The sequence below is a fragment of the Magallana gigas genome, chromosome 3 (genome assembly GCF_963853765.1).
Source record: "Magallana gigas chromosome 3, xbMagGiga1.1, whole genome shotgun sequence".
In the NCBI taxonomy this organism is placed as follows: domain Eukaryota; kingdom Metazoa; phylum Mollusca; class Bivalvia; order Ostreida; family Ostreidae; genus Magallana; species Magallana gigas.
The window spans coordinates 54,700,875-54,728,170 of record NC_088855.1 but is presented as its reverse complement, the minus strand read 5'-3'; the positions used below and the strand labels follow the sequence as shown (position 1 = coordinate 54,728,170).

At 33.2% G+C, this 27,296-nt stretch overlaps 1 protein-coding gene across 3 annotated transcripts; it reads right to left on the bottom strand.

Annotated features, from left to right (window-relative positions):
* Positions 1 to 1,316: 1,316 nt before the first annotated feature.
* On the bottom strand, positions 1,317 to 26,671 carry LOC105341207 (uncharacterized). Of its 3 annotated transcripts, XR_010712415.1 has the most exons (16): positions 15,794 to 16,029; positions 14,690 to 14,992; positions 13,862 to 14,556; positions 13,616 to 13,775; positions 12,747 to 13,511; positions 12,314 to 12,655; positions 12,136 to 12,203; positions 11,923 to 11,965; positions 11,674 to 11,798; positions 11,396 to 11,560; positions 11,004 to 11,195; positions 6,818 to 6,912; positions 5,853 to 6,000; positions 5,632 to 5,749; positions 3,889 to 4,040; positions 3,601 to 3,734 (listed from the first exon to the last, which is right to left on the bottom strand). XR_010712415.1 is itself a non-coding variant. In XM_034480459.2 (15 exons), the coding sequence occupies exons 2-15, from the start codon at positions 14,826 to 14,828 to the stop codon at positions 3,086 to 3,088; spliced, it is 3,738 nt and encodes a 1,245-aa protein (XP_034336350.2). In that variant the 5' UTR covers positions 14,829 to 14,992; positions 15,794 to 16,023; the 3' UTR covers positions 1,317 to 3,085. The 3 variants fall into 3 exon arrangements, 2 of the variants coding, with proteins under 2 accessions (XP_034336350.2, XP_034336351.2); XM_034480459.2 differs by lacking the exon at positions 5,632 to 5,749 and having other exon boundaries at positions 1,317 to 3,734; positions 15,794 to 16,023; XM_034480460.2 differs by lacking the exons at positions 5,632 to 5,749; positions 14,690 to 14,992; positions 15,794 to 16,029 and adding an exon at positions 26,514 to 26,671 and having other exon boundaries at positions 1,317 to 3,734.
* Between the last annotated feature and the right edge of the window lie 625 nt (positions 26,672 to 27,296).

Sequence of the window (27,296 nt, the reverse complement as noted above, 5' to 3'; positions counted from 1 at the left end):
CTGCTTGTTTACACAATGCTCATTTGCGTTTTAATGGTCAAGTTCTAGCTTTCTTAACTGATATATTTGTCTGTTTTAGAAATGCTGTAACAGTTCTAAAAATAAGAGATTCATGAGATGCGTCTAATTCATTTGCGTACATGTCGAGCGATTCTTAGATTTCTTGTTTTATCGATGCCAGGGTTTTGGAACGTAGCTCAGAACAATAGCGATGTTTCACAAGTACAGGGAGGTCTTTCTGAGTAAATTGAAGCTAGATGAGTATCACAAGATTCTCAAGTGCATTAGAAAGATCCTCATATTTGCCTCTGGAATTATATAATGGTTGCTGATGTGCCCATCCGGTGTCAAAAGGTTGTCGTCGTCGAAGTACAATAGGTCCTCCAGTCTCTCGCCAGCATTTAAATAAATGTTGTTTAATCCACTTGATTGAAATCCATAATGTTGCCTGCCATATGACATACACTTAGGTAGATGTAGACTATACTTTTTTCCAGAGACCACAGTGCATAAATTATAATTCAGAATCAGCTCGAGATGAGTACCCTTTTGTACTACTGTGGGTCCGGCATTCTCATCCACATTCTGACCGTCATTATGCAGTTCTCGTAACCTTGTGTACGTGTTTTTTAAAAAATCAAATTAAACCGTCGACGTGAGAGGTTGCGAAGTTTGCATCTTACGAAAGAGTGTAGGTTTTGTTGCGTTTTGAGTTTTTGTGCAAGTGTTTTAGTCTTGGCTTCTGTTAGTAGTAAATTTAACAAAAGTTTTTGTTGTATGCAGCTAGACATTAACTGTTTTATCTGAAATGATCCCAAACGGAAATGTTTCATTGTTTTTATCACTGATTTCAGTTACCTCTTACATTCGACCTCCATTGATGCCCAATCGAGTCCATGGAGATCATGATTTAAAAAAAAACACCTGAATCTACTCTACCTGAGGATTTACCAAACAAGATACAGTTTATGGTGGCTTTATACACCCACAGTTTATTCAAATGTTCAATAGAAGACCATAAAACATATACTTATCAAATATGAAAATGATGTTATGGATATTATACGTATTTTTAAAGAATGTTTAAATATTTTTTCGTGTTTTTGTAAAATAAATTTTAAAAAGTTAACTATTAATAAATTGAAGGACATTTTTTTGTCATATGATGGATACATTGTATGTCCTTCAGACACATACATAAAAATATAACACTTCATAACATTCAAAAATTTTATTATTGCAATTTTTTTTTGTATTTCCCCAAATCATAATTTTTCATATCTTCTTACTCTGTTGACAAATCATCTGAAAAACTGTTTCATATTATAAGAAATTTTATTTTAATAAATTTGATATAAAATAATTGAATGAAAATCATTGAATAAAAACACACAAAAAATAAAAAATTTATTTGGTATGAAAGTTCCTCAGGTAAGAGTTATCGTTCCTAAACCCTAAGGCCCAAGCACCTTGGGGACTTTTCAATTTCTGAGTTGAAGAAAACAATTCCCTAAATATTGTGTTGGAATTATAAATACATGAATATTTCAATTTAGGCCTATTCGCTTAATGCAACACTAATTCAAATAAATAAAGAGGAAAATTAACTCGAAGGATTTCATGTATCCAAACCTGAGAGAAATTCAAAGCCACCCTCCACGGTATCGAACATCTGTCGATATTAATGTGGATTAAAGTACATTATGATTTAAATACTTTCACCGGTTTAGATTTTTCTTGCACAATATTTAACCAAAAAATACGTTTTAGAAAACTTTGGAAATGTAAAAATTTTAAAATCCCCAGCGGGATTCGAAATCATGACTTACAGGTCCGTAGTCAACCCTCTGACCCACTGTGCTTCGCTGAAATATAGCAATGGTGGGAAAGAAACTATTTATAAAATTATACTTGATATTATTGTTTATTTCGATAAATAATACGATAGAACATAAAGGTGACCCAAACCACCTTACATGTAAAAAACGAATTTTCCAATTATCAAATTAAATCTATTCATTCAACAATTTTTTTTCAAAAGAGCGGTCTCCATACAATTCGCCTCAGTTGAAATCTGCCAGTACCGGAATTGCATGCTTCCAGATTTACTTTTTTGTGTACTGACCTTAAGAATAAGATTTTTGAAGATTTTTTCAAGGTATATGTCCGATGCACGGTGAAATCACCCTACTGCAATTTCATTTTATTTGAATTCCTGTACAGACACGATATCATAAACATGTCATATGCACTAAACATCAAACATGTCCAATCAAAGTTAACACAAAAAATATTCTGAAAAACAAGAACAATTTTTTTTTACCAATGTACAATTTAAAAAAAGAAATTGACACCAGAAGGACTGGTATGCTATATGAACTCACGTCCATGGAATAATGTAAATAATATTACTTAAAATCAAAAAGGCACAGCATGTCTTTCCACGAATATGCACGGAGGACCGAGATAACTGCCATATGCCCACTCCTTGGTCAGCGAACAAGGCCCACAAAAGTAAATCTTTCCAGGTTCATAAAGCATGGGAACCACACATGATCACTCAGCAAGAGTACAATACAAAAACGTTCACATAGGTCTTTGTCCAGAAAAAAGAAATTTACTGTACAATATTTAAAGTATACAGGAATCATTGATGCTCATCAATTAGGATTTAAATGTTTTCAACCTCAAATATTAAGACGGTATAAAAAGTTGAATAATTTACAGTCTCCGAGCTGTAACACAATTTCTTCGCTTTCAAATCTTAAAAAATGAGGCATCCATATATATATATATATATATATATATATATATATATATATATATATATATATATATATATATATATATAAATTTTCCAATGGGTGACCACCGATTTCAGCTCAGCGTTTGCATGTTAAACCCTGCATACCACGGAGAGATTCAGCAATATTATGCTCCCGTTTCAAGGAATGTTTTTTTGAGAAATTGTTAGAAAATGAACAAAAAATCAACAAAAATGCTGTACATTTTATAAAGTAAAAGTAAAGTAAAAGTTTTCTAAGTTATTGAAATAATATGTTCTTCTCTTTTTGTATTGTTTATGCTAATACAAAAAATGTGAACTATGTGGTGTCACTGGACCACCTGTCTGATGCTTTGTCTTAAAAGGAAAGGGGCGTCCAATGCTTATGTTCGAAAAACCGGCAGCACCATTTTCATAGTTAGGTACTTCTGGTAGAGAGGTGTCCTCTGTGTCAACATTGTCGCCTTCTTCAGAAAATAACTCATAATCTGGTACGTCAATCAAATCCCTTTGGGGTTTTCTTTTAAATTTAAGAAGGCTTGAGTCGTCATCTAATTCCTGATAATGTTGACACTTTGGGTTATTAGTTTCGCCGCACTCTAGACCCGCTGCTGAAAAACACCGCTCATTTCCCTTTGTCTTTTTATCAGGGATGTTTACGTATCTACTTGCTCCACATTGCTCTTCTTCCATAGTGTCGTCCCCAGGAGACGACCGTTTTTCAATTGAGGTTACTTCACAATACTCCTCATCACTGGAATCATTTGTTTCACAATTCTCCTCATCAATGAAATCGGTGTCAATTTGTTGGCTCATGCCAAGAATAAACCTGTCATACGACTTTTCTGAAGTGTCTGAGTGTTCAGTTTGATTTTCAAGAGAAATTTCGTCAAAACTGCTATTCGTATCTTCTTGTATGCTCGAATTTTCATAATATTCTCGTACAGGTCTGTTAATCGTTAAATAACAAAAACGATCATTTAACATGCATTATTAAGTTTTTATTCTGTATTTAGTTTTTGTTTTTTGCAGAACAATTTATGACAAGAAAAATATTTGAAACACAATTTGTCTTTTATAACGTAACAAAAAAATCATTTTACCTGTTTTCTGTAATGATTGTTAAAATTTCCGTCGCCGTTGGACGACATGTTCTGTCTTGATCCCAACATGGTTTCATCACTTTGTCATACAGCCACTTTGGGCAATTCTCTGGTCGATCAGGGATGTTGCCGTCTTGCAAATGACTTAAAATCTGTATATCAACATAGAACAACATTATTAGATGAGTAGGTTTGAATTGTGTAAAACTTTTTTTCTTTTATCAAAAATGCTTAAAAATAAAGTTATATAAACAAACCTTGCATCAAAATCAACTAGATTTTAGCAAATTGTTTATAGATACTTTTTTAAAAAATTCACGGTTTCAAATATCTTAAAGCTTTATGCACCGTATTTAACGCTTTTTTGTGAAACAAGACCTAAGATTTGTCAATATGATTAGCTGCATTAAAATATCATTGTAACATATGTTACTATAGTATTTAATGTTAGGAAAAATGGAAATTTTCTTTTGTATACATGTATTTATAAAGGATTCACGTATGTGTTTATTTGGATATTTGCGCGGAAAATTAATCGAGAGAATTAATTTGGGGGACAGCGCACGACAGTAAGTTTGTTTGCGCAAAATTTAATAGTTTGAAAATAATTTTTCTTACAAACAAAATATACCGGTATATTAACAGTATAAAAAAAAACACATTGAATTGAAAATCGCAAATTGAAGGCAATAAATGCAAGTTGATGGGTGATTTTATTTCATTAATGACAGGTATCAATGACATAGGCCGTTTTGGCTAAATCTAAAACAAAAATGTTGTATGACCGATAGGAAGACGGAAAGGATAGCAGAATAATTTTAGCGATGAGTATTAAAGAGACATGGTCACGATATTGGTCAAATTCTATTTTTCTGTTTTTATCATTTACAATGCTTTAGGAATGCATTTCTAATGATCAAATGAAATTTTACAATCAGTCGTAGAGTTATAAGCAAGATACAGAGTATACAATTATTTGTCATGTAAACAAGGCTTGTGTCCTGTTCTAGCTTTTGTAGTTCAATATAACTGCAAAAAATCTTTTTCAAGCTTATCTGTCTATCTTCTTATTAATTTTAACCATAAATGAACAGTTCTTATTGTTCAACACGTTCATTTTAGGTCTAAAACTGGAATTTTCACTTAAACATTTTAAATTTTAAAATACATCTAAGTTGGCGGAGATTTGTACATTGTGTATTATGAGGTAAATGGTATACATTGTATATTATTTACTTTGAGGAAAATACATAATGTCAGGTGCCTATGTTTTGAATGTGTTTGAATTAAAATTTATAATCTGCAAAAAGTTTTTAACTAATATAAGCTTGATGAAAAGACACAAATATTTCTCTCTTTAAAAACATTCATTAAACAGCATCATATTTCCCAATAACCAAAAATCTACCTACAAATAGATATCAAACTTATGAAAATATTCATTAACAAACTGTCAACCATCTCAAAACTCCATAAAACGAAATACAAATTCAAAGCAGAGCAACACGGACCTCTAAAAAGATAGAGGTACGATTAGGTGCCATGGAGGAGCGAGCATCCTCTGCTGGCCGGTCACACCCGCCGTGTGATCTGTGTCGTAATCGGAGGAAAAACGGAAAAGTCCATGGACAATTAGGTGATTTATTATGGTCTAACAATTAGTATGAAAAACGTCAGTCAGCATGCAATCCATTGGAAAATTATATTTGCCGACAAGGTCGTTGTATCGACCATAGAACTTACGAAAAGATGATTTCAAATGAGACTGTTGATAGTCCTGTTTTATCAACTTGTTTGTCAGTAGCTTGCCTCGCCTTAGAAACTGTTCATACGAAGAGCATGCCCTTGTGTATCGAAATAACTGAGAGACAAAAACACCATAATCAGATGATGAAGGTATATTGCTACATAAGTAAGGAAAGCTGACTATAGAAAAATTCATTTGCAAAAATAAAAGTATGTACTCGTGACGGATGCATCTTTGAAAATGGACGACATTGCAGAAGTTCTGTTCCACATAACGCCATATAAAACTCGTAAAACAGCATCGCCAAAGTATAAACGTCACTTCCAGTAGAAACTTCGCCATGTCCTATTACTTCCATTGGTAACCTAGTTAATAAACATAAAAATAACATAGGAAAGCAAAGATATAAGAATGCTGAACTACATCCAAATAGTCAAAATATGTAGATTGTATAAATGTGAATGGTATGCATCTCTGTTATGTAACATTTTGTGCCGTCTGAGAAGGACTTTCATTATATACCATTACCTAATTGCTATATTCTAATTAATGATAAAACACTAATTAGTCCGTTTATCTCTGTGTTTCACTCTCTGTGGAAGTGACCACGCACAGAAGACGTATAACAATCAGTCTTTCAATTTGAAAATGTCAGTTTAATAAAAAAAAAAAAACCCACTAAATGATAATTATATCTAAAAAAAACTGTTAGGATGAATTGGCAAAAGGTAGAGGTGATCATGATCTTGTAAAAGATGCTACCTGTCTGCCACAGTTCGTATATGAATTATAAATGACCTGAATATGTCAAGCAAAGTAATTATTTTAAGGCAAATGTATTTTTGATGTTGGAATCAATTTGATAGCAAGTAGATTTATATCTATCAGGACTAGTTAAACTTTGAAATATAGCAAGTTTTCTGATTTCATTTTGGAGCTGATTAAGCTTTTTCTGTAGTCGAAAAAAACATAAGTTTTTGCATACATGTAATATTTTGTAACTGTCACATTAAGAATATCTAATTTTTGCGTTATACCAAGAAACTGTTGCTTTTATACGCGTCACGTTCTGTAATATTGTCTCCCTCTCTCCAGTATATCTATACGTCAATCTTCGTATAATTGCGATAAACCGACTTTCAAAACATTGCACGTAAGCGATAAAAAGTTCGATATAAATACCAATGCATAATATCGTGAAGTTCATAATTTTCCAACAGGACACTGTCTTCATCAGTTGGCAGTCTCACCATACGCCCAATCCGTAACTGACACACCTACAACAGTGTGAAGAGGAGAAAATGATAAATTAAATGTAAACATTTGAAAAACTATATAGATTGATGTCTGTATGTGTATGTGCGTGCTTCAAATGTACATTTCTAACACGATGTGGAGATGCACACCTGTTCCCATCACAAGTCTTCCCTTCAAGCTATGTATAACTAAACAGGTTAGCAAAATGTCTGCAGACAAGGTAAATCAAAATACGCTGTCACAAGCCACATTGTTGTGCGATGCACTTTGCAAAATTACGCCTTAAAAAAACCAAAATACTTTAAATTTGGGATCAATAAAAAAATGACAATAACAAACCGTCAACCGTCTCAAAAATCCATAAAACGAAATAAACTAGTGAAAAGTCAACGCACTTCGGAAAAAAATATGCGTTGATATGTATGGCGGTATGGAAGGGGCAGATAAAAATTAAATAAATCTTGTTTGTTTGGACAAAATAGCTACTTGTTAAAACGTATTAGGGTTTGTTCGGACGAAATTAAATGAAAAATTTTATGACGTCATTTCCTGTCATTGCTTACAAGGTTGATTAAAGATTAAAAAATCATGGATAGGTTGTTTTGAAGCGATCAATGGTGTATAAATTGTTTAAAAAATTACTTGAGTTTGTTCATGCATTCATATCTGAATGTGTAATTCCAAATAAATATTTTTCGGCAAGATGATTTCAATTCATTTCTCTGTGTTATAAAACCTTTTGACGAGAGTTTATTCAAAGGGAACTTTCACAGTATTCCTGTTTGGTATAATACAAATATTAAAGTGGGTATTAGAACATTATTTATAAATAGCTGGTATGAAAAAGGTGTCAAAATATCCTTAATCTTTTCTTACAAAGATTCTCTAAATAAGTATATCACTCCATATATTCCATTATATCATAAATCTTTAATTTGTTGTTGCATAATAAATGTACCATTGTAGTGTATAGACACTTAATCTCTTGTAATGCAATTCCTTTTTCTATTAGAGTTGGTTAAAAATAGATTCTAAAATCTTTTAATGTATGCTTTAAAACAAAGATACTTAGCAACAATCGTTACAATTTAGATTACTTCATAGAATTCTACCAGTGAATTATTACTTAAATAAGACGCATATGAGCCACATTGCTCACCTGAACAACAGTTCTCTGCAGATCCTTCTATTTCGTAGCATATGCTATTTCTATTTTTAAACTTTTAACCTCTTCTGGACCCAAGCATTGCTCTGTAGGTTGTGGTTGGCTTTAACAATTTAGAATCCACACTATTTAAGGACACTTGCATAGTAATTTCACAAACTGTACCATTGACATTTTTGAGAAGAAACTTTTTAGACATATATATATATATATATATATATATATATATATATATATATATATATATATATATATATATATATATATATATATATATATTTCTATGTTAAACTTTGAACCACTCATGGTGCCCCGTTATTAAAACGGGAGTCACGATTTTACCAATTTAGAATCTCTGATACCCAAGGATATATTCATAGTATTATCCCAAACTCTTGCAAAAGAGAATTGAGATTATAAACAGTTTCCATACATATTTTAAACTTTGAACCCCTCTTGGAGCCCCAGTTTTTGTCTGGTGGTCACGATATTTACAATTTAGAATCTTAACTATAAATGCGAGCTTTTAAGGAAACATTGGCATTTCTGGTGAAGTGGTTCTTGAGAATAAGATTTTAAAAACATTTTTCCTATACATCTCAATTCTAAACTTTGTACCCCGCCTGCTTTTAATAATTTGCAAATATTGGCATTTGTGGTGCAGTGGTTCTTGAATTTTAAAGACATTTTTCCATAAGAATGCTTTGTACTGTGTAAGCTAGGTTAAATTTAGTCCTGTGGTTTTAGTAAAGGGGACACAAATGTGATAATTTTCCAATGAACAGACGGACGGACGACGAACAACGGGTGATCAGAAAAGCTCATTTAAACCTTCAGTTCAGATGAGCTAAAAATCAATGTGGTGTCTTCTGACTGTTACTCTTTTTGTAAACATGAAGTTGAGACAATTAGGATGTCTTCCTAAACTGTGAAAAAGTATTCACAATATGGAACAACTTGGGCTTGGTTATTTACCATGCCTATTCCTTTAGAATTGGTTTTAATGTAATTAGTATCTTGTTAGGTGAACTTCAATTGTCTAAAAATAACAAAGGGGTTTTGTTTTTATGTTCAAAGCAAATTAGTTACCTGTTTGAAAAAGGCAAACTGCCATGCCTTTTTGGTCTTCTATTTTATTTATTTTAAAATACACGAATGAAAAATATATTGCTTGAAAAACATTTTGAAATGCATAAATCTGTCAATACCTGGTTATCTATCTTTGGCACTATTATTCAGTCATAGTCGTGTTATTTGTCTTATTCAACTTTTTGTGCATTAGTTATTTATTTACCTGCTTTCATCTGTCTTATCATATTCCTCTTTTATACTTACCTTGGTTTTTGGGGTTTTTTATATTACATTTTTGGGGTTTTTTCAATTTATGAAGCATCTTACATTATAGTTGAATTTGAGTGAGCAAGCAAATGTTAATTAAAGGATATTTGAAAAAAAAACTGTACTGCATTTAGTTAATGTTTCTTGGAAAATGAAATAAAAAAAAAAAAGAAAAAAAATTATTCGGACGAATTCGGATTTGTTCGGACAAATTATCTATTTGCTCGAATCTGTTTGGACGAATTTTTCATCCAACAAAACTTTGTCCAAACAAATATATAGCTAATTCGTTCGAACGAATACTAATTCTTTCGAACAAATCCTAATTCGTCCGAAAAAATAGCTTATTCGTCCGAACAAATCCTTAATCGTCCGAAGAAATAAGCTAATTAGTCGAAACAAATAAAAAACATTTTTCCTCTGGCCCTTCCATACAGCCGTAGAATTGTCCAAGGTCCATTCAAAAACGTTAAGATCTAAAATATGATAAGTAACTATTTAAACTAGTTTAGCTCAAAGGAACATTGAAAAAAAACAAGAAATGTTTTGCTAACCTTTATAGCAAGTTTGCAATGAAAAGGCTTGTCGATAAGATCAGTCAGTTCAATGATGAACAGATAAAGAAGAACAGTTCATTGCATGATATTTGTATATCAAAATATCATAAGAAGTATATCAAATACTAATATAATAAATTTTTTTAAAATTAATGGAAAAATGTGTATACTCTAATGCTCTTTTTGAGTTGACATTGTTTTAACGGCTGTACATGTAACTCTCTTACATTATAAATCAAACAACATTGTTATTTATTTGGCTTGAATTGGAGAAGTAGATTTATGCTTAGAAACCTGCAGATATATGATTTAATGGAATTAAGGTGGAATAACACATCGTCATAAAATGGCTGACCTCTGATCGAAACGACATTTTGGGGGGTTTTTTTAAGGATTTTATCGACGGTAACTTATAACCCACTTCATAGTCGAGTGGATAAAGTGTCGGGCTTATGATCCGTATATACCGATTCGAATCTCGCAGGGGCTTTTGCTGTTATTTACTGAATTGATTTATTTTAGATATTCATTTTTTATCCCCAATTTGCAAATTTTTCGCTTATTTGACATATGTATAGTTAATTAATCATTATATCTTTCATAATCAAATAATTTACAGCTAATTTGAGTGACTTTTTCCAGGTGTGTTATTCCACCTTAATATGATGTTTAGGAGGGAAATATGCGTGTGCATTTTTCAAGTAATTAATATGAATCGTTTATTAGAAATCGTACTGTTTCTTTTGTTGTCTAAACCCATTTCCAGTGATGTTAGACTATATTTAACGGTGTTTACAAAGAACTATAAACAAGTAATCTGATAAATTTATATTGCAGTAAGTGTTCTTGATGATAAAGATGTTAATGTTCACTCATAATGCATTTTGAAAAAAATCAGAAAGCCTTGACTTGGTTACATATTTTATATCAATTTTCACTTGACAATTTTCAAAGTGTGTTGCCATGCACGGTCCTTGAGATAACTATATTTCATTGACTATGACAATCCCTAAATACACTAATCACCATACGTTATACATCGTTAACAAACCTTAAAATTGTTGTTTTCCTGAATATGTATATACTTTCCAACTATGTCAACCATTATCCAACGTTTTTGGTGCATTTTTTCCACAAGACTGGTGATGTTATAAATGATATCGATGTCAATGCTGTTAATTTGATAATCGTTTAACTGTAGGGACAAGTCCAAAATGTTTTTGGCTGTTGGAACTCTGTAATTCTGAATAAAATCACATATGATGAGATAAATAGAGAATAATACATGGGAAAATATGTATCATACCCCTATCAACCCGATATTTCCCGATATTTCATATCAGGGAATGTAAAAACCTTGTATTTTATACCAAGAACATAATGAAAGGTTGCATTGAAATAGCAATAGACATAGATATATATTAATTAAGCATAAATTCTCACCAATGTAATTTCTACTTCATCCTTTGCAGAACCACCATGATTAACTCGTTTTTCTGGTGGCCATTCCAAGATGCCCATTTTCTCCGCAAAGTCATGGCTCATGATAGGAAGTATTTTGTCGTGAAATTTCACCGTCACTTTTTCTTGTACGCCTAATTCGAATCTCTTAAATCAATTTCAAGATTGGCAATCAGTGATTAGCGTATTAAATAAGACAGCAGAGCTTCATCCACAGAAGTGCCATTACATTTTAACACTGATTAAAGCTTAGAATTTACCTTTTGTCTGATAATTGGTTCATTGGGAGCTTTGACATCCTTTTGATCAAAGATCAGAGGAGCATAGTCTGGGTTAGGACTATGTGGTATACGTTTCTTTATCTCAATATATGTATCTCGCTTACCTAAATTAATACATATGGTATCGCAAATCACAAGTGAATATATCATAATTATCAAATATTATTAATTTAAAATATCTCATGTAAATATCAACTGAAATTGTTTAATAGAATTAAACTCTCATACTTCCAGGGCAGTTTTTCATCTTCTTTATCGTTTCAGGAATTCCCTTCAAGTACAAGACATAACTGTATTGTTAAAATGACATACTCTCTCTCTCTCTCTCTCTCTCTCTCTCTCTCTCTCTCTCTCTCTCTCTCTCTCTCTCTCTCTCTCTCTCAGTCGAATACGATCGGTGATATGATCTGTTAACCATTTAACGTTTTTATATCCAGTTACCCTTTTAGGTACGTGTCTTCTCTCTTCCTGTTTATTTGAAATACTTGGCAATCTTTTATATTCATAATCTGTAAAGCAAAGAAAATGTTTTTTCACTTCTGTTGTAAACGTTTTGTTGAAATTCATCTTTGAGGTGTTAAATATCATTGTTAAATTTTTATTGAAGATAAATACTCACAATCCTTTTTTATTTGGTCTTGTTTCAGCTGTTCTAACTGATGTATAATTATCTGCATGCTTGGTCTCTTGTCTTTCTCAAACTGCAGACAGTTTGCGGCTAGTTTGTGATAGGACAAAGGGATACATGGCCATTTGTAAGGCTTCAATTCGCAAGACACAACTTTTGCCATGATTTCAGCTGTTGTCTCACTGTATAGTTCTGTATATGGCTCACACCCATAAGTGAACAGGGAATGAATCACGTGACCAAACATCCAGGAATCTGTGTTGACGTCAAATGTGCAGTCCCACAGAGATTCAGGGGCTGACCACCTTGTAGGGATATTTTCTCCGTGAACATCTGTGAAAAAATTAAGTTATTTACCTAAAACATGTCTTTTTATTAACGTGTTTTTCTTTTAAATCAGATCTGATAATCAAGAAATCAATACCTGCAATATGACCAACAATTGTTGATGCTTCATTGCTACTAGAACAAGCCATCTCTAGATTACAAAGAACGGCTATCTCATGGTCAGGCGAAATGGGTTTTAGAGAAAATGAGTTCAAAGTAATATCTCTGTGTATTATGCTTCTCTGGTGAAGAAAATTAAGTCCACAAGCAACATCTAAAAGGCGACCGTTCATCCAGTCCTCTGGGAGATATTCTTGGCGTAACCTTGATTCAATGACTTTGTCAATAAGTGATGTAGAGTAATGCTCAATTACGTGAAAATGTAACCGGCTCTGTAAAGGGTTAAAAGCTAACATTCGGACAATATTCAAATGAGTTTCTCCATTCTGTAATTTCAACAAAATGTCGAACTCATTTTCTATTCTCTTGCTATCATCCACAGATTTGTTGGTTTTAAACTGACTATTTGCAATTCCTGGTATAAGAATGCCTATTCGTATGATGTGTGAAAAAAAGCGACCAGCGGATAGCACCCAATGAGAATGATCTGATAGTTTTTGGAGATGTTTTCGGTTAGTGTTGTAGATAACTAGACCTGGAAGCACTTTTTCAATGAAGTCTTCAGCTAAATGCAACATTCTTTCCTCCGATAGATTAAGACAGAGGATCAGTCGTTGAGCGATGGCGGCATTCAAAGACAAAATCAGATCCGTCATTTCTTCCGGAATTTTCAGATGGGTGTTTTGTAGCAAATACACATCTTCAACTATTTTCTGAAGATTGGGTGATTGCATTTGAGGAACTGAAACGAAATATAGATATCTTTCATTACATTTTCAATTCATTCATACTTTAATGTTTAAATTAATATGTTTGTTAATGTCATTCAAAGATGTTATTACATACATTTCCTGTATATAAAGGCAATGCCGGAAAGAATTAAAAATCCTAGTTGTTGAAAATCTTCATCTGTACGTAGCAGACTTCTCTGTACTTTACGTTGATTGAGAATTTGTCCTATGAACTGTATAAACCTTTTACACATATCTGGAGGGTTTGCTGACATCTGAAAAAGAGGGAACAATGAAGTGCTCTGGCATATTATTATATATAATAGTAATTCCTGCGTAGAAAGTTTGTAAACTCGTTTACCTTTGACACAATTCCAAAAGTAACAACCAATTGTTCCATAATACATCCTCTCTGCCCAATGTCTGCCACAATCCTGTCATGTTTCGATAAAGAGAAAGTTGAATCGAAACATTTGAAGAGCTCCTCAAATTGTTTTCCAAATCTGAGTTTTCCGAAGGCCACAACAAGAGACATTGAGCCTTTGAGCAACTGATAACAGGCCGGATATTCTGTTTTCATGGCTTTTCTAGAGGCCATTTTATTCCAGATTTTATTGATTGATGAACAGCTTTTGCTGATTTTGCTAAAAGAATCTTTCTTCGTTTTTTTGTAATCGCAGTAAAGTATGGCGGATGCAGCGCAGCACCTAATCACTGTATCAATAGTAACAATGTGTGTTTGAAGTGTGTCTTCGTCCTCCGAGTCCTTTAAATGCTGTATAACATAGACCAAGCACCTGTCAATGATATCCACTTTTGTTTCATCCAGGGTCATCTCTAACAATGATTCCTGAATGGCTCTGAACACACATTTTTTGAAGTTCTGGTCATTGATATTTAGTAAGGAAGAAAGAGATTCCAAGTCTTTCCTCTTCTGTAACCTTTGAACATGAAGTGTCTCAGCACACCGAAGAAATCTAGTTTTTTCCTCGCCAGTTTGCCCAGCATAACATTTGTCAAAGGCGTCATTATTTAAGATATTGTTTTCAATATATTCTGAAACAATGAATTAGATAATTGGTTAAGGTTTTGGTATCGGTTATGAAACTTGCAGAATGTATGTATGACAATCTCTCTCTCTCTCTCTTTCTCTCTCTCTCTCTCTCTCTCTCTCTCTCTCATAACTCACCTCTTGCTGGTATAAACTGACTTTTCAGTATCTGTAAATCTTTGGCTTGCGATTCTTTGCCAGTTTTCACACTGACAAACGGGTCTTTTTCTGTTAGTTCCACCTCCACATTGTTGTAGGGATTTGTTCTGGTTGCCATTGTTAAATTGTTTACATTGGATGTCACACAACGTACACTAATTAATTCGATGCACACTTTCAGTTTTACACAATAGAATATCAATTTTTTCGCACTAGATATAAAGTTGTTGACAAGAGTAATGTTTTGGAATTATAAATTTACACTGGTCCAATAAGCACATCCTGAAAAAGAAGTTTTTTCTTCTGTTAGAATCGCTGCTACTATATACTTTCGTCTTGTATGCCCCCCCCCCCCACCCAAAAAAAAGTGGTGCCAACTTCTTTTGAATTCAATTTTCTTTTTGTAAGTGTTAGAAACATTTTTCTCGCAAAAATGGGGGTGGGGGGGGTGCCACCTGCTCCCCCCAATGCTACGTGGGATAAAAAACGTGAAATAGAACACCGTAATGCCGACATGCTCTAGTTGTATTGTTGTGACAATCAACAATCAGAGGTTTAGATTTCAGTCGGCGAGCCGTGAAGAATAAATATAGTCAGGGTGTTAAATGCACAAACATAAAAACGCCAACCTTTATTAAACGGTTGCGTTTTATTGCAAGTGAATAAACCTATATTTAGAACTGACCTAATCTTCTCAGAAATCATCTCTGGATTTTAAATTATTAGCACAATCATTCTCGACACATCCCCTATAGTCCACAATAATTAAATGTTTAGCATGCACCTAAAAAATGATTACACTAACTTACGCAACCAAAAATAAAACCGTTTCTGAAATGGTTTATAATATATGTATGCAAATATGTATAACACAAATAATTTTTCTTATCTAACCTTTATCCAAATGGTGTAAATGAAAATTTTAAAAGCAATTTTTACGCAAAAAACTTTAGAGTTTTTCTATTTCTCTTCGATATTTCATTTGAATTATAGACAAAATTCACTAGCAATAAAACTTTAAATAGTTTTGGTAACTAAAGGTAAACGATAAATCACAGCAAAATAATGGTTTGGCAAACATACCTGTTTTTCTACACAGTGCTTGTTCCGGGAAGAAAATTAAATGACTCTGGGATTCCTACTTTCGGTTTTTAGATGCCTTGGAATATTAAAACTTTGTTTTCTTCAAAAATGCTAAAAATGAATTCTAGATCTTCAGAATTTAAATGTACAGCCCCTATTTTAGTCCGTACACATACCAACATCACACGGTAAAGTATATATTCAACACATCTGTTGAATAAATAAAACAAAAACCTGAGGCATGTTAACTGGCAGCATTGAAATGGATAGGATACACTTTACCCCTTTAAGACATTATCAACAACTTACAGTGTAGTTTGTAAGATGTAATTAAAGTAATATTCAACAATAAACATAAGATAACTTAAATCAGCCAAAAAATACATATGGTAAAAGAAATCGTGTGTCAAAATTTAGGATTTAATCATCAGAGCTGGTACTTGTGTGTATTGAAGTGATAAGTTACGTGTTGTTGACTGTTCTCTGTTGGATGTTAAATCAATCTATCGTAACCATAGCTTTTTTAAAGGTTTTAGGTATCCATACTTTGTTCGTCAATTTCACACCACAAACATCCAATAGGAGTTAGAAAGAGGCTGTAGATATATAATGTGTATACTAGTATAATATGTGTGAACATTTTTTTTTTTTGCTGTCGACTTATTTTTAATTTCTGAATCTTTATCTAGGTTTCATCATTGTCTGAATGCTTTGGAAAAACATTGTACTAATTGGCAGTTACAAGTTAATATAGATAAAACCAATGCAATAATTTTCTCCAGAAAAACAAAAGTGAAAGATATATAGGGTTTTTATATTATATTTTATTATAAGCATAATATTGTAATTAGAGCATATCAATACAAATATAAAGGACTAGTATTTACATCAAATGAAAAGCCTAATTTTGCTTCTAAACAACTTTCAGCAAAAAGGGCATAAAATCAAGTATACATGGAAATAATATCCTTACATTTTAAGTCATCAAAAATTGTATCAATTATAACATGAGGATCTGAAATATGGATCACAGACCATATATTAGATATAAATCCTCAGAACGTTTTCCATTTGTATTCTATGTATACTTTGAAAAGCATCAAATTTTGCAGTCAATGCTGAACAAGGTTCTTATCCACTTTACTATATATGTTTTGAAAACATGTTTAAATACTATATCAGACTTATAAGTATGGAATCAAACACCACATATAATAATGCACTTTTAGTATCAGTTTTTAATGAAGACAAAAAGGTAAAACAATACTAAACTTGACATCTTTAGAAACTCCCATAAGAATTTGAGGTTTAAGCTAAATAAAAAAAATCTCATCTGCTAACTTTATTTCTACAGTTATTAAGTTTCCCTTGAAAAGCATTAAACATCACAGCTATCAAGATTAAGAATAGGTAGGTGTACATTCACTATTTTTTCTAAACAGGTAGATATTGTAAACCAACTATTCCTAAAGAGATCTTATAACCTAATGATTCTTTAAGTGTAATCAAATTTGACCTTCTTGTTAATGCATAAATGTCGATTCAAGGTAACTACTAATTCCCTTAACTAAAAGGATTATAAAATAAATGTAGTTATCTGCAGTTACACGTATGTAGACATCTGTTTAAGACAGGAAGTTTTTATTCTTCAATTAAATGATCGAAAATGGAATGTCTGCTAGCTTATTCTACGAAATTGGAATAGATATTTAAACTAAAATTGATTTTGCTTTGCCGGCATTTTCTCTCATTTTCTTAAATTTTGAAGATATTTTGATTTTTTATGCTTCCAATATTAAAATATTTCTGATTTTTTACATATTATAAAGAAACTGAAGATGAAGACAGTGCAAACATTTCGATGAATAGTTCGCGCAGATTCCTCATTTTTGATAGAAGGAATATATGAATTCTTTTAATATTCTTAAAATATCAGTCGTGAGATGGATATCCTTACATGTGTTGTTACATAACTGTAATATGTTGCTTGATGTTTCTTAGTTCGTTCTTTTAAGATGAAGCTTTTACATAGTTCATTAAACTGGACATGGTTTCTTAACAATATGTTTTGAACAGCTAGATATGTTTAAGATAAAGCAACAATGTCAGAGTATTAGATGGTTTATTACCATGAATCATTTTGAGTTTCATAAACTGTTGATTAATCAGAGCCGATAACGCTATATGTTATGCGATTGCATGTCCAACTATCTTAATATAATACATGTATATGAAATTGGCAAAGCACAATCTTAACTTTCAAAATTGTTCACTGTGTTTGTTTAGATAGCATTTGCAATTGCATGACATTTATTAAAGTTAGCAAAAAAATTGCGAACTAAATTTTACGTCCTCTAACATTTGGTCCATTCAAAGATGAAATATACGAACAAATAAATTAGCTTTTCTTAGTTTTTTATTAATCTACCACACCATAGAATAATATTGCTTATTTTGGACACCCTTGAAATCATTCCCAAGCATATTCGTTGGAAAAGCCACCAGAGTAACATCATATTTTTAATGAAACGAAAGAGGATCAAATTAAGGTCGTGTATTGGCAACAAAAATGTTTCACAATATTTTTTAGAAAAAAAACTCCTGCTATTCAGCAATGATATATAACACTACAGTCTCTTCTCATTTTTAAGACCTTTTCTGACACGATTTTGTAGACACGTCATGTACTAGTATACTGGACACTAAACATGTTCAAACATAAGTAAACTACACAATTAGCACCATTTAGTTATGAAACAACTTGGCTTTTGGATATGATTCGATTTAACACAGAAAATAATTCTATTGTAAGAAATATGGTACAGTTATTTGAATAACCTTTGATATCATTCAAAGAGTTATACTTAGTACACCAGTTTATATCTTACTTCTTAGTTTGATTCTTCATCAGAAATATTTTTATTGGTTTTAGTGGCTTTCTGGATATTAAATATTTGTAAATGGTTTGATTATGCGGAGGTTGCAAACACTTATAAATGAAAATGATCAACTTTGAAAGGGATAATTTTCTATACATATGACTTGAAGGATCGCGTAAATCACTTTGTAAAAGGGGATTTTCTTTGTGGACGGAACTACATGACCATCTGTCTAATGCTTTGTCTTAAAAGGAAAGGGACGTCCAATGCTTATGTTCGAAAAACCGGCAGCAGCATTTTCATACTCAGGTACTTCTGGTGGAACGTTTTCTTCTGTTTCCGCATCGTTGCCTTCTTTGGCAAATAACTCGTAGTTTGGTACGTCAATCAAACCATTCTGTGGTTTTGTTCTATTCTTTGGTTTGGTTGTGTCATCTTTTACTAACAACTCCTGATAAGTTTGATTGGGATTTTTAGTTTCGCCGCAGGCTATACCTCCTGTTGAAAAACACCGCTCATATCCTTTTGTCTTTTTGTCAGGGATGTTTACGTATCTACTTGCTCCACATTGCTCTTCTTCCATAGTGTCGTCCCAAGGAGACGACCGTTTTTCAGTGGAGGTTACTTCACAATACTCCTCATCACTGTAATCATTCGCTGCAGTGGAATTGGATTTGACATCTTCTAGTTTTGTTTTAAGATTAAAACTGTTATAAACCGTAGGTGAGTCCAAGGTTTCAGGTTGATTTTCAAGACTATCACTGTTAAAGCTGCCAAACGTCCCTTTTGGTATACCCGAGATTATTGGTTGATTTTCATAATTTTCTCCCTCAGGTCTGTCAATCGATAAATAACAAAACTCAATTATTTAACCTGTGCCAAGAATGTGTTTCTGTATCAAATTTCATTAAAAACACCATTTTGCTAGTATATAATACTAAAAATAGGCAACTCATTTACCTATTTTCTGCGATGATTGACAAAATTTCCGTCGCCGTTGGACGACATGTTCTGTCTTGATCCCAACATGGTTTCATCACTTTGTCATACAGCCATTCCGGGCACCTCTCTGGTAGATCAGGGATGTTACCGTCTTGTAAATGACTTAAAATCTGAATACCCGCATAGAACAATATTATCAGATGAAAAGGATTAAACTGCACTTGGTTTTCTTTCTATTTATTACTTGCTAAATTCAGGCTTTATGATAGATGTGATCAAGTCTCGAACATAATTATCACGTAATAATATTCAAAAAATGATGCCTTATTCCATCATAAAACAGTTATAGCACATCAAATTTTTAGAAAATCTACTTCTTTACAAAAACAAAAGAGAAAATATAAAACATATTCAAAATGCAAAAACTAAAGTATGTACTCGTGATGGGTGCATCTTAGAAAATGGTCGACATTGCAGACGTTTTGTTCCAGATAAAGCCATATAAAACTCGTAAAATAACATCGCCATAGTATATACGTCACTTCCGGTAGAAAGTTCGCCGTGTCTTATTACTTCTATTGGTAACCTAGTTGGTAAACACGAATAAAAGCAAACAAATTAATGAACGTGTATGAATGCAAATACTTGTGAATTGTACCCTGTCCAAATACTAAAATAAGAATTAATGAGAATGGTAGGCTTCTATGTTATCGCACACTGTTTCGTCTAAGAGACTATTTTCATCCTGACATCACACACCGTTACTTGTCTGCTTTATTCTTACATGTACTGCCAATAAACCGTGTCCATTTTCCTTCGTGCACACGGTACAAAAAGATTGTAGCCATCAGTCTATTAGCTGGCCATTTTGCATATATTATAGGGGGCATGGATGAAAGGACTATAATTATTTGGCATGGTCAAATATCTGCCCCCCCCCCCAATTTTAATCAATTTTAAATAGTATCGTATGAAAACCAAATCTTCATCAATCATTATACAAAGGATGTCTATCACTTTAATATTGATTTAAGTCACCTTTGCTTATTCGCTGTTTAACTATGACATCACCTAAATGAGCTAATTTCAGCAATTTTGCAAACAAATGAAAATATTGCCATATTTTCTTTTTATTTTGCATTCGGAAGAATAGAGCGCAGGTCTGCTCAAGTACGATTATAATATGCTTTTCTTCTTTATAATAATACACATCATACTAAAAAAAAAGATACTTGCACAAGCCTGTGCTCGTTGTTTCCCAGTCAAAAACCCATCGGAAAACACCCGTATTTTGCAACAAAACATCAATTTATCAAAATAGGAGAATCTTCATGACGTCCTTTCTACATAATGACGTCACCGTGGTGATAACCTTTTACACCCTAATATTCAATATGAAGTTCGTTATACCAATGCATTATATCGTGAAATTCATAATTTTCCAACAGCACACTGTCTTCATGAGTTGGCAGTCTCACCATACGCCCAATACGTAATTGACACACCTATAACAGTATAAAGAGAATAAAGATTACACACGTGCGTGCGTGTGTTTTGGCTACGATCATTCTAGATAAAGCCTCAGTCTCAACTGATCGTACGTGCTTCTACGGGCGGATTTTAATGAAAATCTTGTGAGACACGCAAGTGTCTCTTACGATTTTTGAAGGACGTAGGCTTCCCGTAAATATGCACGGTTGCATGTACAACATTCACTAAAACTTCCTTGTGAGATCTGAAAACGTACGCTGCAGTTGTGCTTCACTCAAGAATCGTAAAATAACCGTACAGCTTGACTTGCAGGAATACCGTAAGGAGATTTCACTTGTCCTTTTCGTTACACGTTCGTTGACGGCAAGTCGCTTGTGCTCACCATCATATAATTTGAACGCATAGTAAAAGTAGGTCATGCTTACGTCATGCGTACACCAACTGTTTGTGGTACATGCGAATCGCCCATAAACAAGATGTATAGGAAAAATAATACTAGTAATGTAAAAATACCCCATAAGGTAAAGAGAATCTACAGTTTTACCATTCATTAAAACAAAAAGGTTTTGCAATCCCCCTCTAAAAACAAAATCGAAACAGACAAATACGTTCTTTTTGACAAAAACGTGGGGGAAAAAACAGGATGAGAAGGAAAGTGAAGTAGAATTGGAGAAAAGGCAAAAGATTTCCGAAGCACTTCGACTCGCAAGCGTGCCAAGATAGAATCGTATACATTTTTGGAGAGAGCACAAGACAAATGATGTTTACGTACATGCAGAACGATATTTTCAACTAAAACCATCTGCACAAAACTCCAACACATCCTACTAGAGGAAATTGTTGTAGGACTTCGCGCAAAAACTGGGCTCACAGTATTTAATTATAAGCACTTAGACAAGATAAAAACAATTTTATTTTTCCATTTTAAAAATCTAGAATGGTAAATATGGGTATTATTAATACTTCCTCGAAAGGCGAAAGTCAGATGTCGAGTTACAAGCAAAAAACGGGGTTTGAAAATCAAAGCTCATCTTGATATTCTTTACATAATTGTTGTATTGGTATACGTTTCAATTAAATGGTGTTTTCTTTTGTCGATGATATTATTTATGAACTCATTTAATCGGTTTATCTTGTTTTTCACGAGTCATTTTGTCAAAGAAATTGTAATTTCCTTACTTAATATTATTTGTTTCGCCCAGTTTAGCAAGTATATTCACCAAAGCAGGAATTACAGAATAATAGTCTTCTTTTGCGAAAACTAATAATTGTCCGTACAGCTGTCGTGAGGCAAAGAAAGACGTCGGTACGATTTACTAGTACTTGCAAGTGACCTACGACGCAAATATTTCCCCTGCTGTTCGCAAAGAAAAACATATATCTGTTGCACGATTATCGTAAAACGGAAGTATCACCGTTGCGAGTGGCAACTCGTCTGTAAACAAATTTGAACATCATCAAGCACGTACAGCCAGTTGTGACTGAGGTGTCACTAACCCCACTGTCATGAGATAGATTTATTGATATTTATTATACAAATCCTCAAAACATGGTAATGCATCGTTAACGCACCTTATAATTGTTGCTATCCTGAATATAAATATTCTTTCCAACTAGGTCCACCATTATCCAACGTTTTTCGTGCATTTTCTCTACGAGTCTGGTAATATTAAAAATGACATCGATGTCAATGCCGTTTACTTGATAATCACTCAACTGTTTGGAGAAGTCCAAAATGTTTCTTGCTGTTGGAACTCTGTAATACTGTGTAAAATAACACTTTGTGAGGTTAAAGGTTACGTTGATACAGTTCTAGACAGAACTATCAAAGAAACTTAAAATTCTCACCAATGTAATATCTACTTCGTCATTTGCAGAACTACAATGTTTTACTCGTTTTTCCGGCGGCCATTCACAGATGCCCATTTTCTCAGCAAAGTCTTCACTCATTTTAGGAAGTATTTTGTTGTGAAATTCCACCGTCAACTTCTCCTTCACGTCTAATCCGAATCTCTTAAATTTATTTCAAAATAAGTGATTATAGCATTTCCTAATTTCAACTCAGTGCAAAAACAGTTCACATTGTAGTTAAATAACACTGGTTGAAGCTTAAAAATTCACCTTTTCGCTGATAACTGGTTCGTTGGAGGCTTTGGTGTCCGTTAGATCAAATATCAGAGGAGCATAGTCTGGGTTAGGGCTCTGTGGTATACGTTTCTTGATTTCGATATAAGTATCTCTCTTACCTGGATTAAGTATATTGGTATTGTAAATTTCAAATATAATATAAATTTCATCTCAATATCAACGATAATTGATAAATAGAAAAATGTCCCCTTACATCCAGGGCAGCTTTTCATCTTCTTTATCGTTTCAGGAATTCCCTTCAAGTACAAGACATGTCAAAACCGCATATTGTTAAGAATGGCATAACAATGAAATATTTCATGAATAAAAAAATATGAAAAAAAAATAAATGAATACTTTCAGTAACTGATCAATATCATCTTCTTTTTTTTAAAGCACATATAGAATATTCAGTGTTCTGCAAACTTAAAACACTTTGGTGTGAACGATACATTATCAAACCCAATTAAAAAACAAAAACATTTAGAAGAATGTCTAATCTACTTTTTCTAATCTACCAAAGCACACTATAAACGCCGTAATTAATTATTGATTATTTATAAACATATCAACAGATATGCCAGTAATTCTCTCTCTCTCTCTCTCTCTCTCTCTCTCTCTCTCTCATACGATCGGTGATATGATGATGTTAACAGTTTAACGTTTTTATATCCAGTTACCCTTTTGGGTTCATGTCTTCTTTCTTCCTGTTTATTGGATATCTTTGGCAATCTTTTATATTCATAACCTGTAAAAGAAAGTTCGTATCAATGTTGTATTCGATTTGTTGATTTCATTTTTACTATGTTGAATGTTATGGTTAAAACTATACATTGTGAAAGTTTATAATGTTTTTTTTTTATTGTAGATACGTGTAAATACTCACATCCTTTTTTCAGTTGGTCTTGTTTCAGCTGTTCTAACTGTTGCATAATCATCTGCATGCTTGGTCTTTTTTCTTTCTCAAACTGAAGACAGCTTGCGGCTAGTTTGTGATAGGACAAAGGGATACATGGCCATTTGTAAGGCTTCAATCCACAAGCTACAACCTTTGCCATGATTTCAGCTGTTGTCTCGCTGTATAGTTCTGTATAAGGCTCGCATCCATAAGTAAACAGGGAACGAGTGAAGTGACCATACATCCAGGAGTCCGTGTCGGCGTCAAAGGTGCAGTCCCATAGAGATTCGGGGGCTGACCACCTTGTGGGGATATTTTCTCCATAAACATCTTTAAAAATACCAGCAATTTATATCAAAACATGTGTTTTCAATAAAATGTTTTGAAACCAAATCGTATAACCATGAAATTATTACCTGCAATTTGGCCAACGATTGTTGATGCTTCGTTACTACTAGAACAAGCCATCTCTAAGTTAGAAAGAACGGCTATCTCATGGTAAGGCGAAATGGGTTTTAGAGAAAATGAGTTCAAAGTAATATCTCTGTGTATTATGCTTCTCTGGTGAAGAAAATGGAGTCCACAAGCAACATCTATTAGGCGACTGTTCATCCAGTCATCTGGGAGATATTCTTGGCGTAACCTTGATTCAATGACTTTGTCAATAAGTGATGTAGAGTAATGTTCAATTACGTGAAAATGTAACCGGCTCCGTAAGGGGTTAAATGCTAGCATTCGGACAATATTTAAATGAGTTTCTCCATTCTGTAATTTCAACAAAATGTCGAACTCGTTTTCTATTCTCTTGCTATCATCCACAGATTTGTTAGTTTTAAATTGACTATTTGCAATTCCTGGTATAAGCATGGCTAATCTTATGCTGTGTGAAAAAAAGCGACCAGCGGATAGCATCCAGTGAGAATGATCTGATAGTTTTTGGAGATGTTTTCGGTTAGTGTTGTAGATAACTAAACATGGAAGCACTTTTTCAGTGTAGTCGTCAGCTAAATGCAGCATGTTTTCCTCCGATAGATTAAGACAGAGGATCAGTGGTTGAGCGATGGCGGCATTCAAAGACAAAATCAGATCTGTCATTTCTTCCGGAATTTTCAAATGGGTGTTTTTTAACAAGAAAACAACATCTTCAATTATTTTTTGAAGATCGGCCGATTGCATTTGAGGAACTGAAACAAAATAAAATACACATATAAAATTATTTTTACCAAGTTTTAAATTCATTTATTGTATTATTTTAATTGACATGATTTATACTGCCATCCAAACATAACATACATTTCCTATAGATAAAGGCAACTCCACAAACAATTAGATATCCTAGATGCTGGAAATCTTCATCTAAACGTAGCAGAGTTCTCTGTCCTTTCCGTTGGACAATTGGTCCTATGAACTGTATAAACCTTTTACACATATCAGGAGGGTTTGCTGACATCTAAAAAAAGAGGATACATTGAGTTTCCTTGATGTGGAATTATAATAACAAAATCTTTTTGAGGGGTTTGTTAACATGTTTACCTTTGACAAAATTCCAAACGTAACAACCAATTGCTCTGTAATACATCCTTTCTGCGCAATGTCTGACACAACCTTGTCATGTTTCGATAAAGAGAAACTGGCATCTACACATTTGAAGAGATCCTCAAATTGTATTCCAAATTTGAGTTTATTGAGGGTCGCAACAAGAGACATTGCGCCTTTAAGCAATTGATAGCATACTGGATCTTCTGTTTTCACACCTTTTCTAGACACTGCCTTAGTCCAGATTTTATTTATTAATGAAACGCTTTTGCTAATTTTGCTAAAAGAATCTTTCTTTGTTTTTTTATAAGCGCAGTAAAGTATGGCGGATGCAGCACAGCACCTAATCACTGTGTCAATGGTAACAATGTGTGTCTGAAGTGTGTCTTCGTCCTCCGAGTCCTTTAAATGCTGTATAACATAGACCAAGCACCTGTCAATGATATCCACTGTTGTTTCATCCAGGGTCATCTCTAACAATGATTCCTGAATGGCTCTGAACACACATTTTTTGAAGTTCTGGTCATTGATATTTAGTAAGGAAGAAAGAGATTCCAAGTCTTTCCTCATCTGTAACCTTTGAACATGAAGTGTCTCAGCACACCGAAGAAATCTAGTTTTTCCTTCGCCGTTTTGCCCAGCATAACATTTGTCAAAGGCTTCTTCAATTGGGCATTTGAAATTGTTAATATATTCTGTAACAAAAAAATTAAAAATCGGCATCGGTAAATGTATTGAACTTACGAAATGTATGTAGGATAATCTCTCTCTCTCTCTCTCTCTCTCTCTCTCTCTCTCTCTCTCTCTCTCTCTCTCTCTCTCTCTCTCTCTCTCTCTTACAACTCACCTCTTGCTGGTAAAAACTGACTTCTCAGTATCTGTAAATCTTTGGCTTGCGACTCTTTGCCCGTTTTCACGCTGACAAACGGGTCTTTTTCTGTTAGTTCCACCTCCACATTGTCGTAGGGATTTCTACTCGTCGCCATCGTTCACAGGTATACATTGGATGTCACACAATTTTAACATATCAATTACACGACGAAATTCACCAATTATTCAAACCTGGGTTTCTTGAGTTTCTGCATGGAGCATAAAGAAATAAGTTGTTGAACAGAGAAAAGCATACATGTGTATAGTTTGCATCAAAATACGAAATCTATACTATCAATTCTATTACTGAAAGACATACATAACTTGATTCCTATGCAGATTGTATCAAAATTTATGGATTAAAGGTACAGGGTAGAAAGTGTGTAGACCTGGAAAGAATTCTCAGTCATATTCTTTATGATTTATTAAAAGGCATCTTTGTCGTTAGAAATGTGCAAAAGTATATGTCACCCCTGCGAATGTGTTCGGAATGTTTTCTTTATCGTTGCTAAGTATATAATGAATCCAGAGGTGCTCGAATGAAAGTTCACGAGACTTCACGAAGATTTGTTCAGTTCCTGTGAATTTTCGAGCGGAAGTATATGTGTTCGGATGATATTCTAAAAATACGTAAGTAATAGTCGTTTTTCATATCATATCCTACTTTGATTTATGTTAAAACATGAAAACCGTGTTGGATGTATGTTTTATTTCACCATCTAGCGGTTATTTAAATTAAACGATGATATTCAGAACAGAG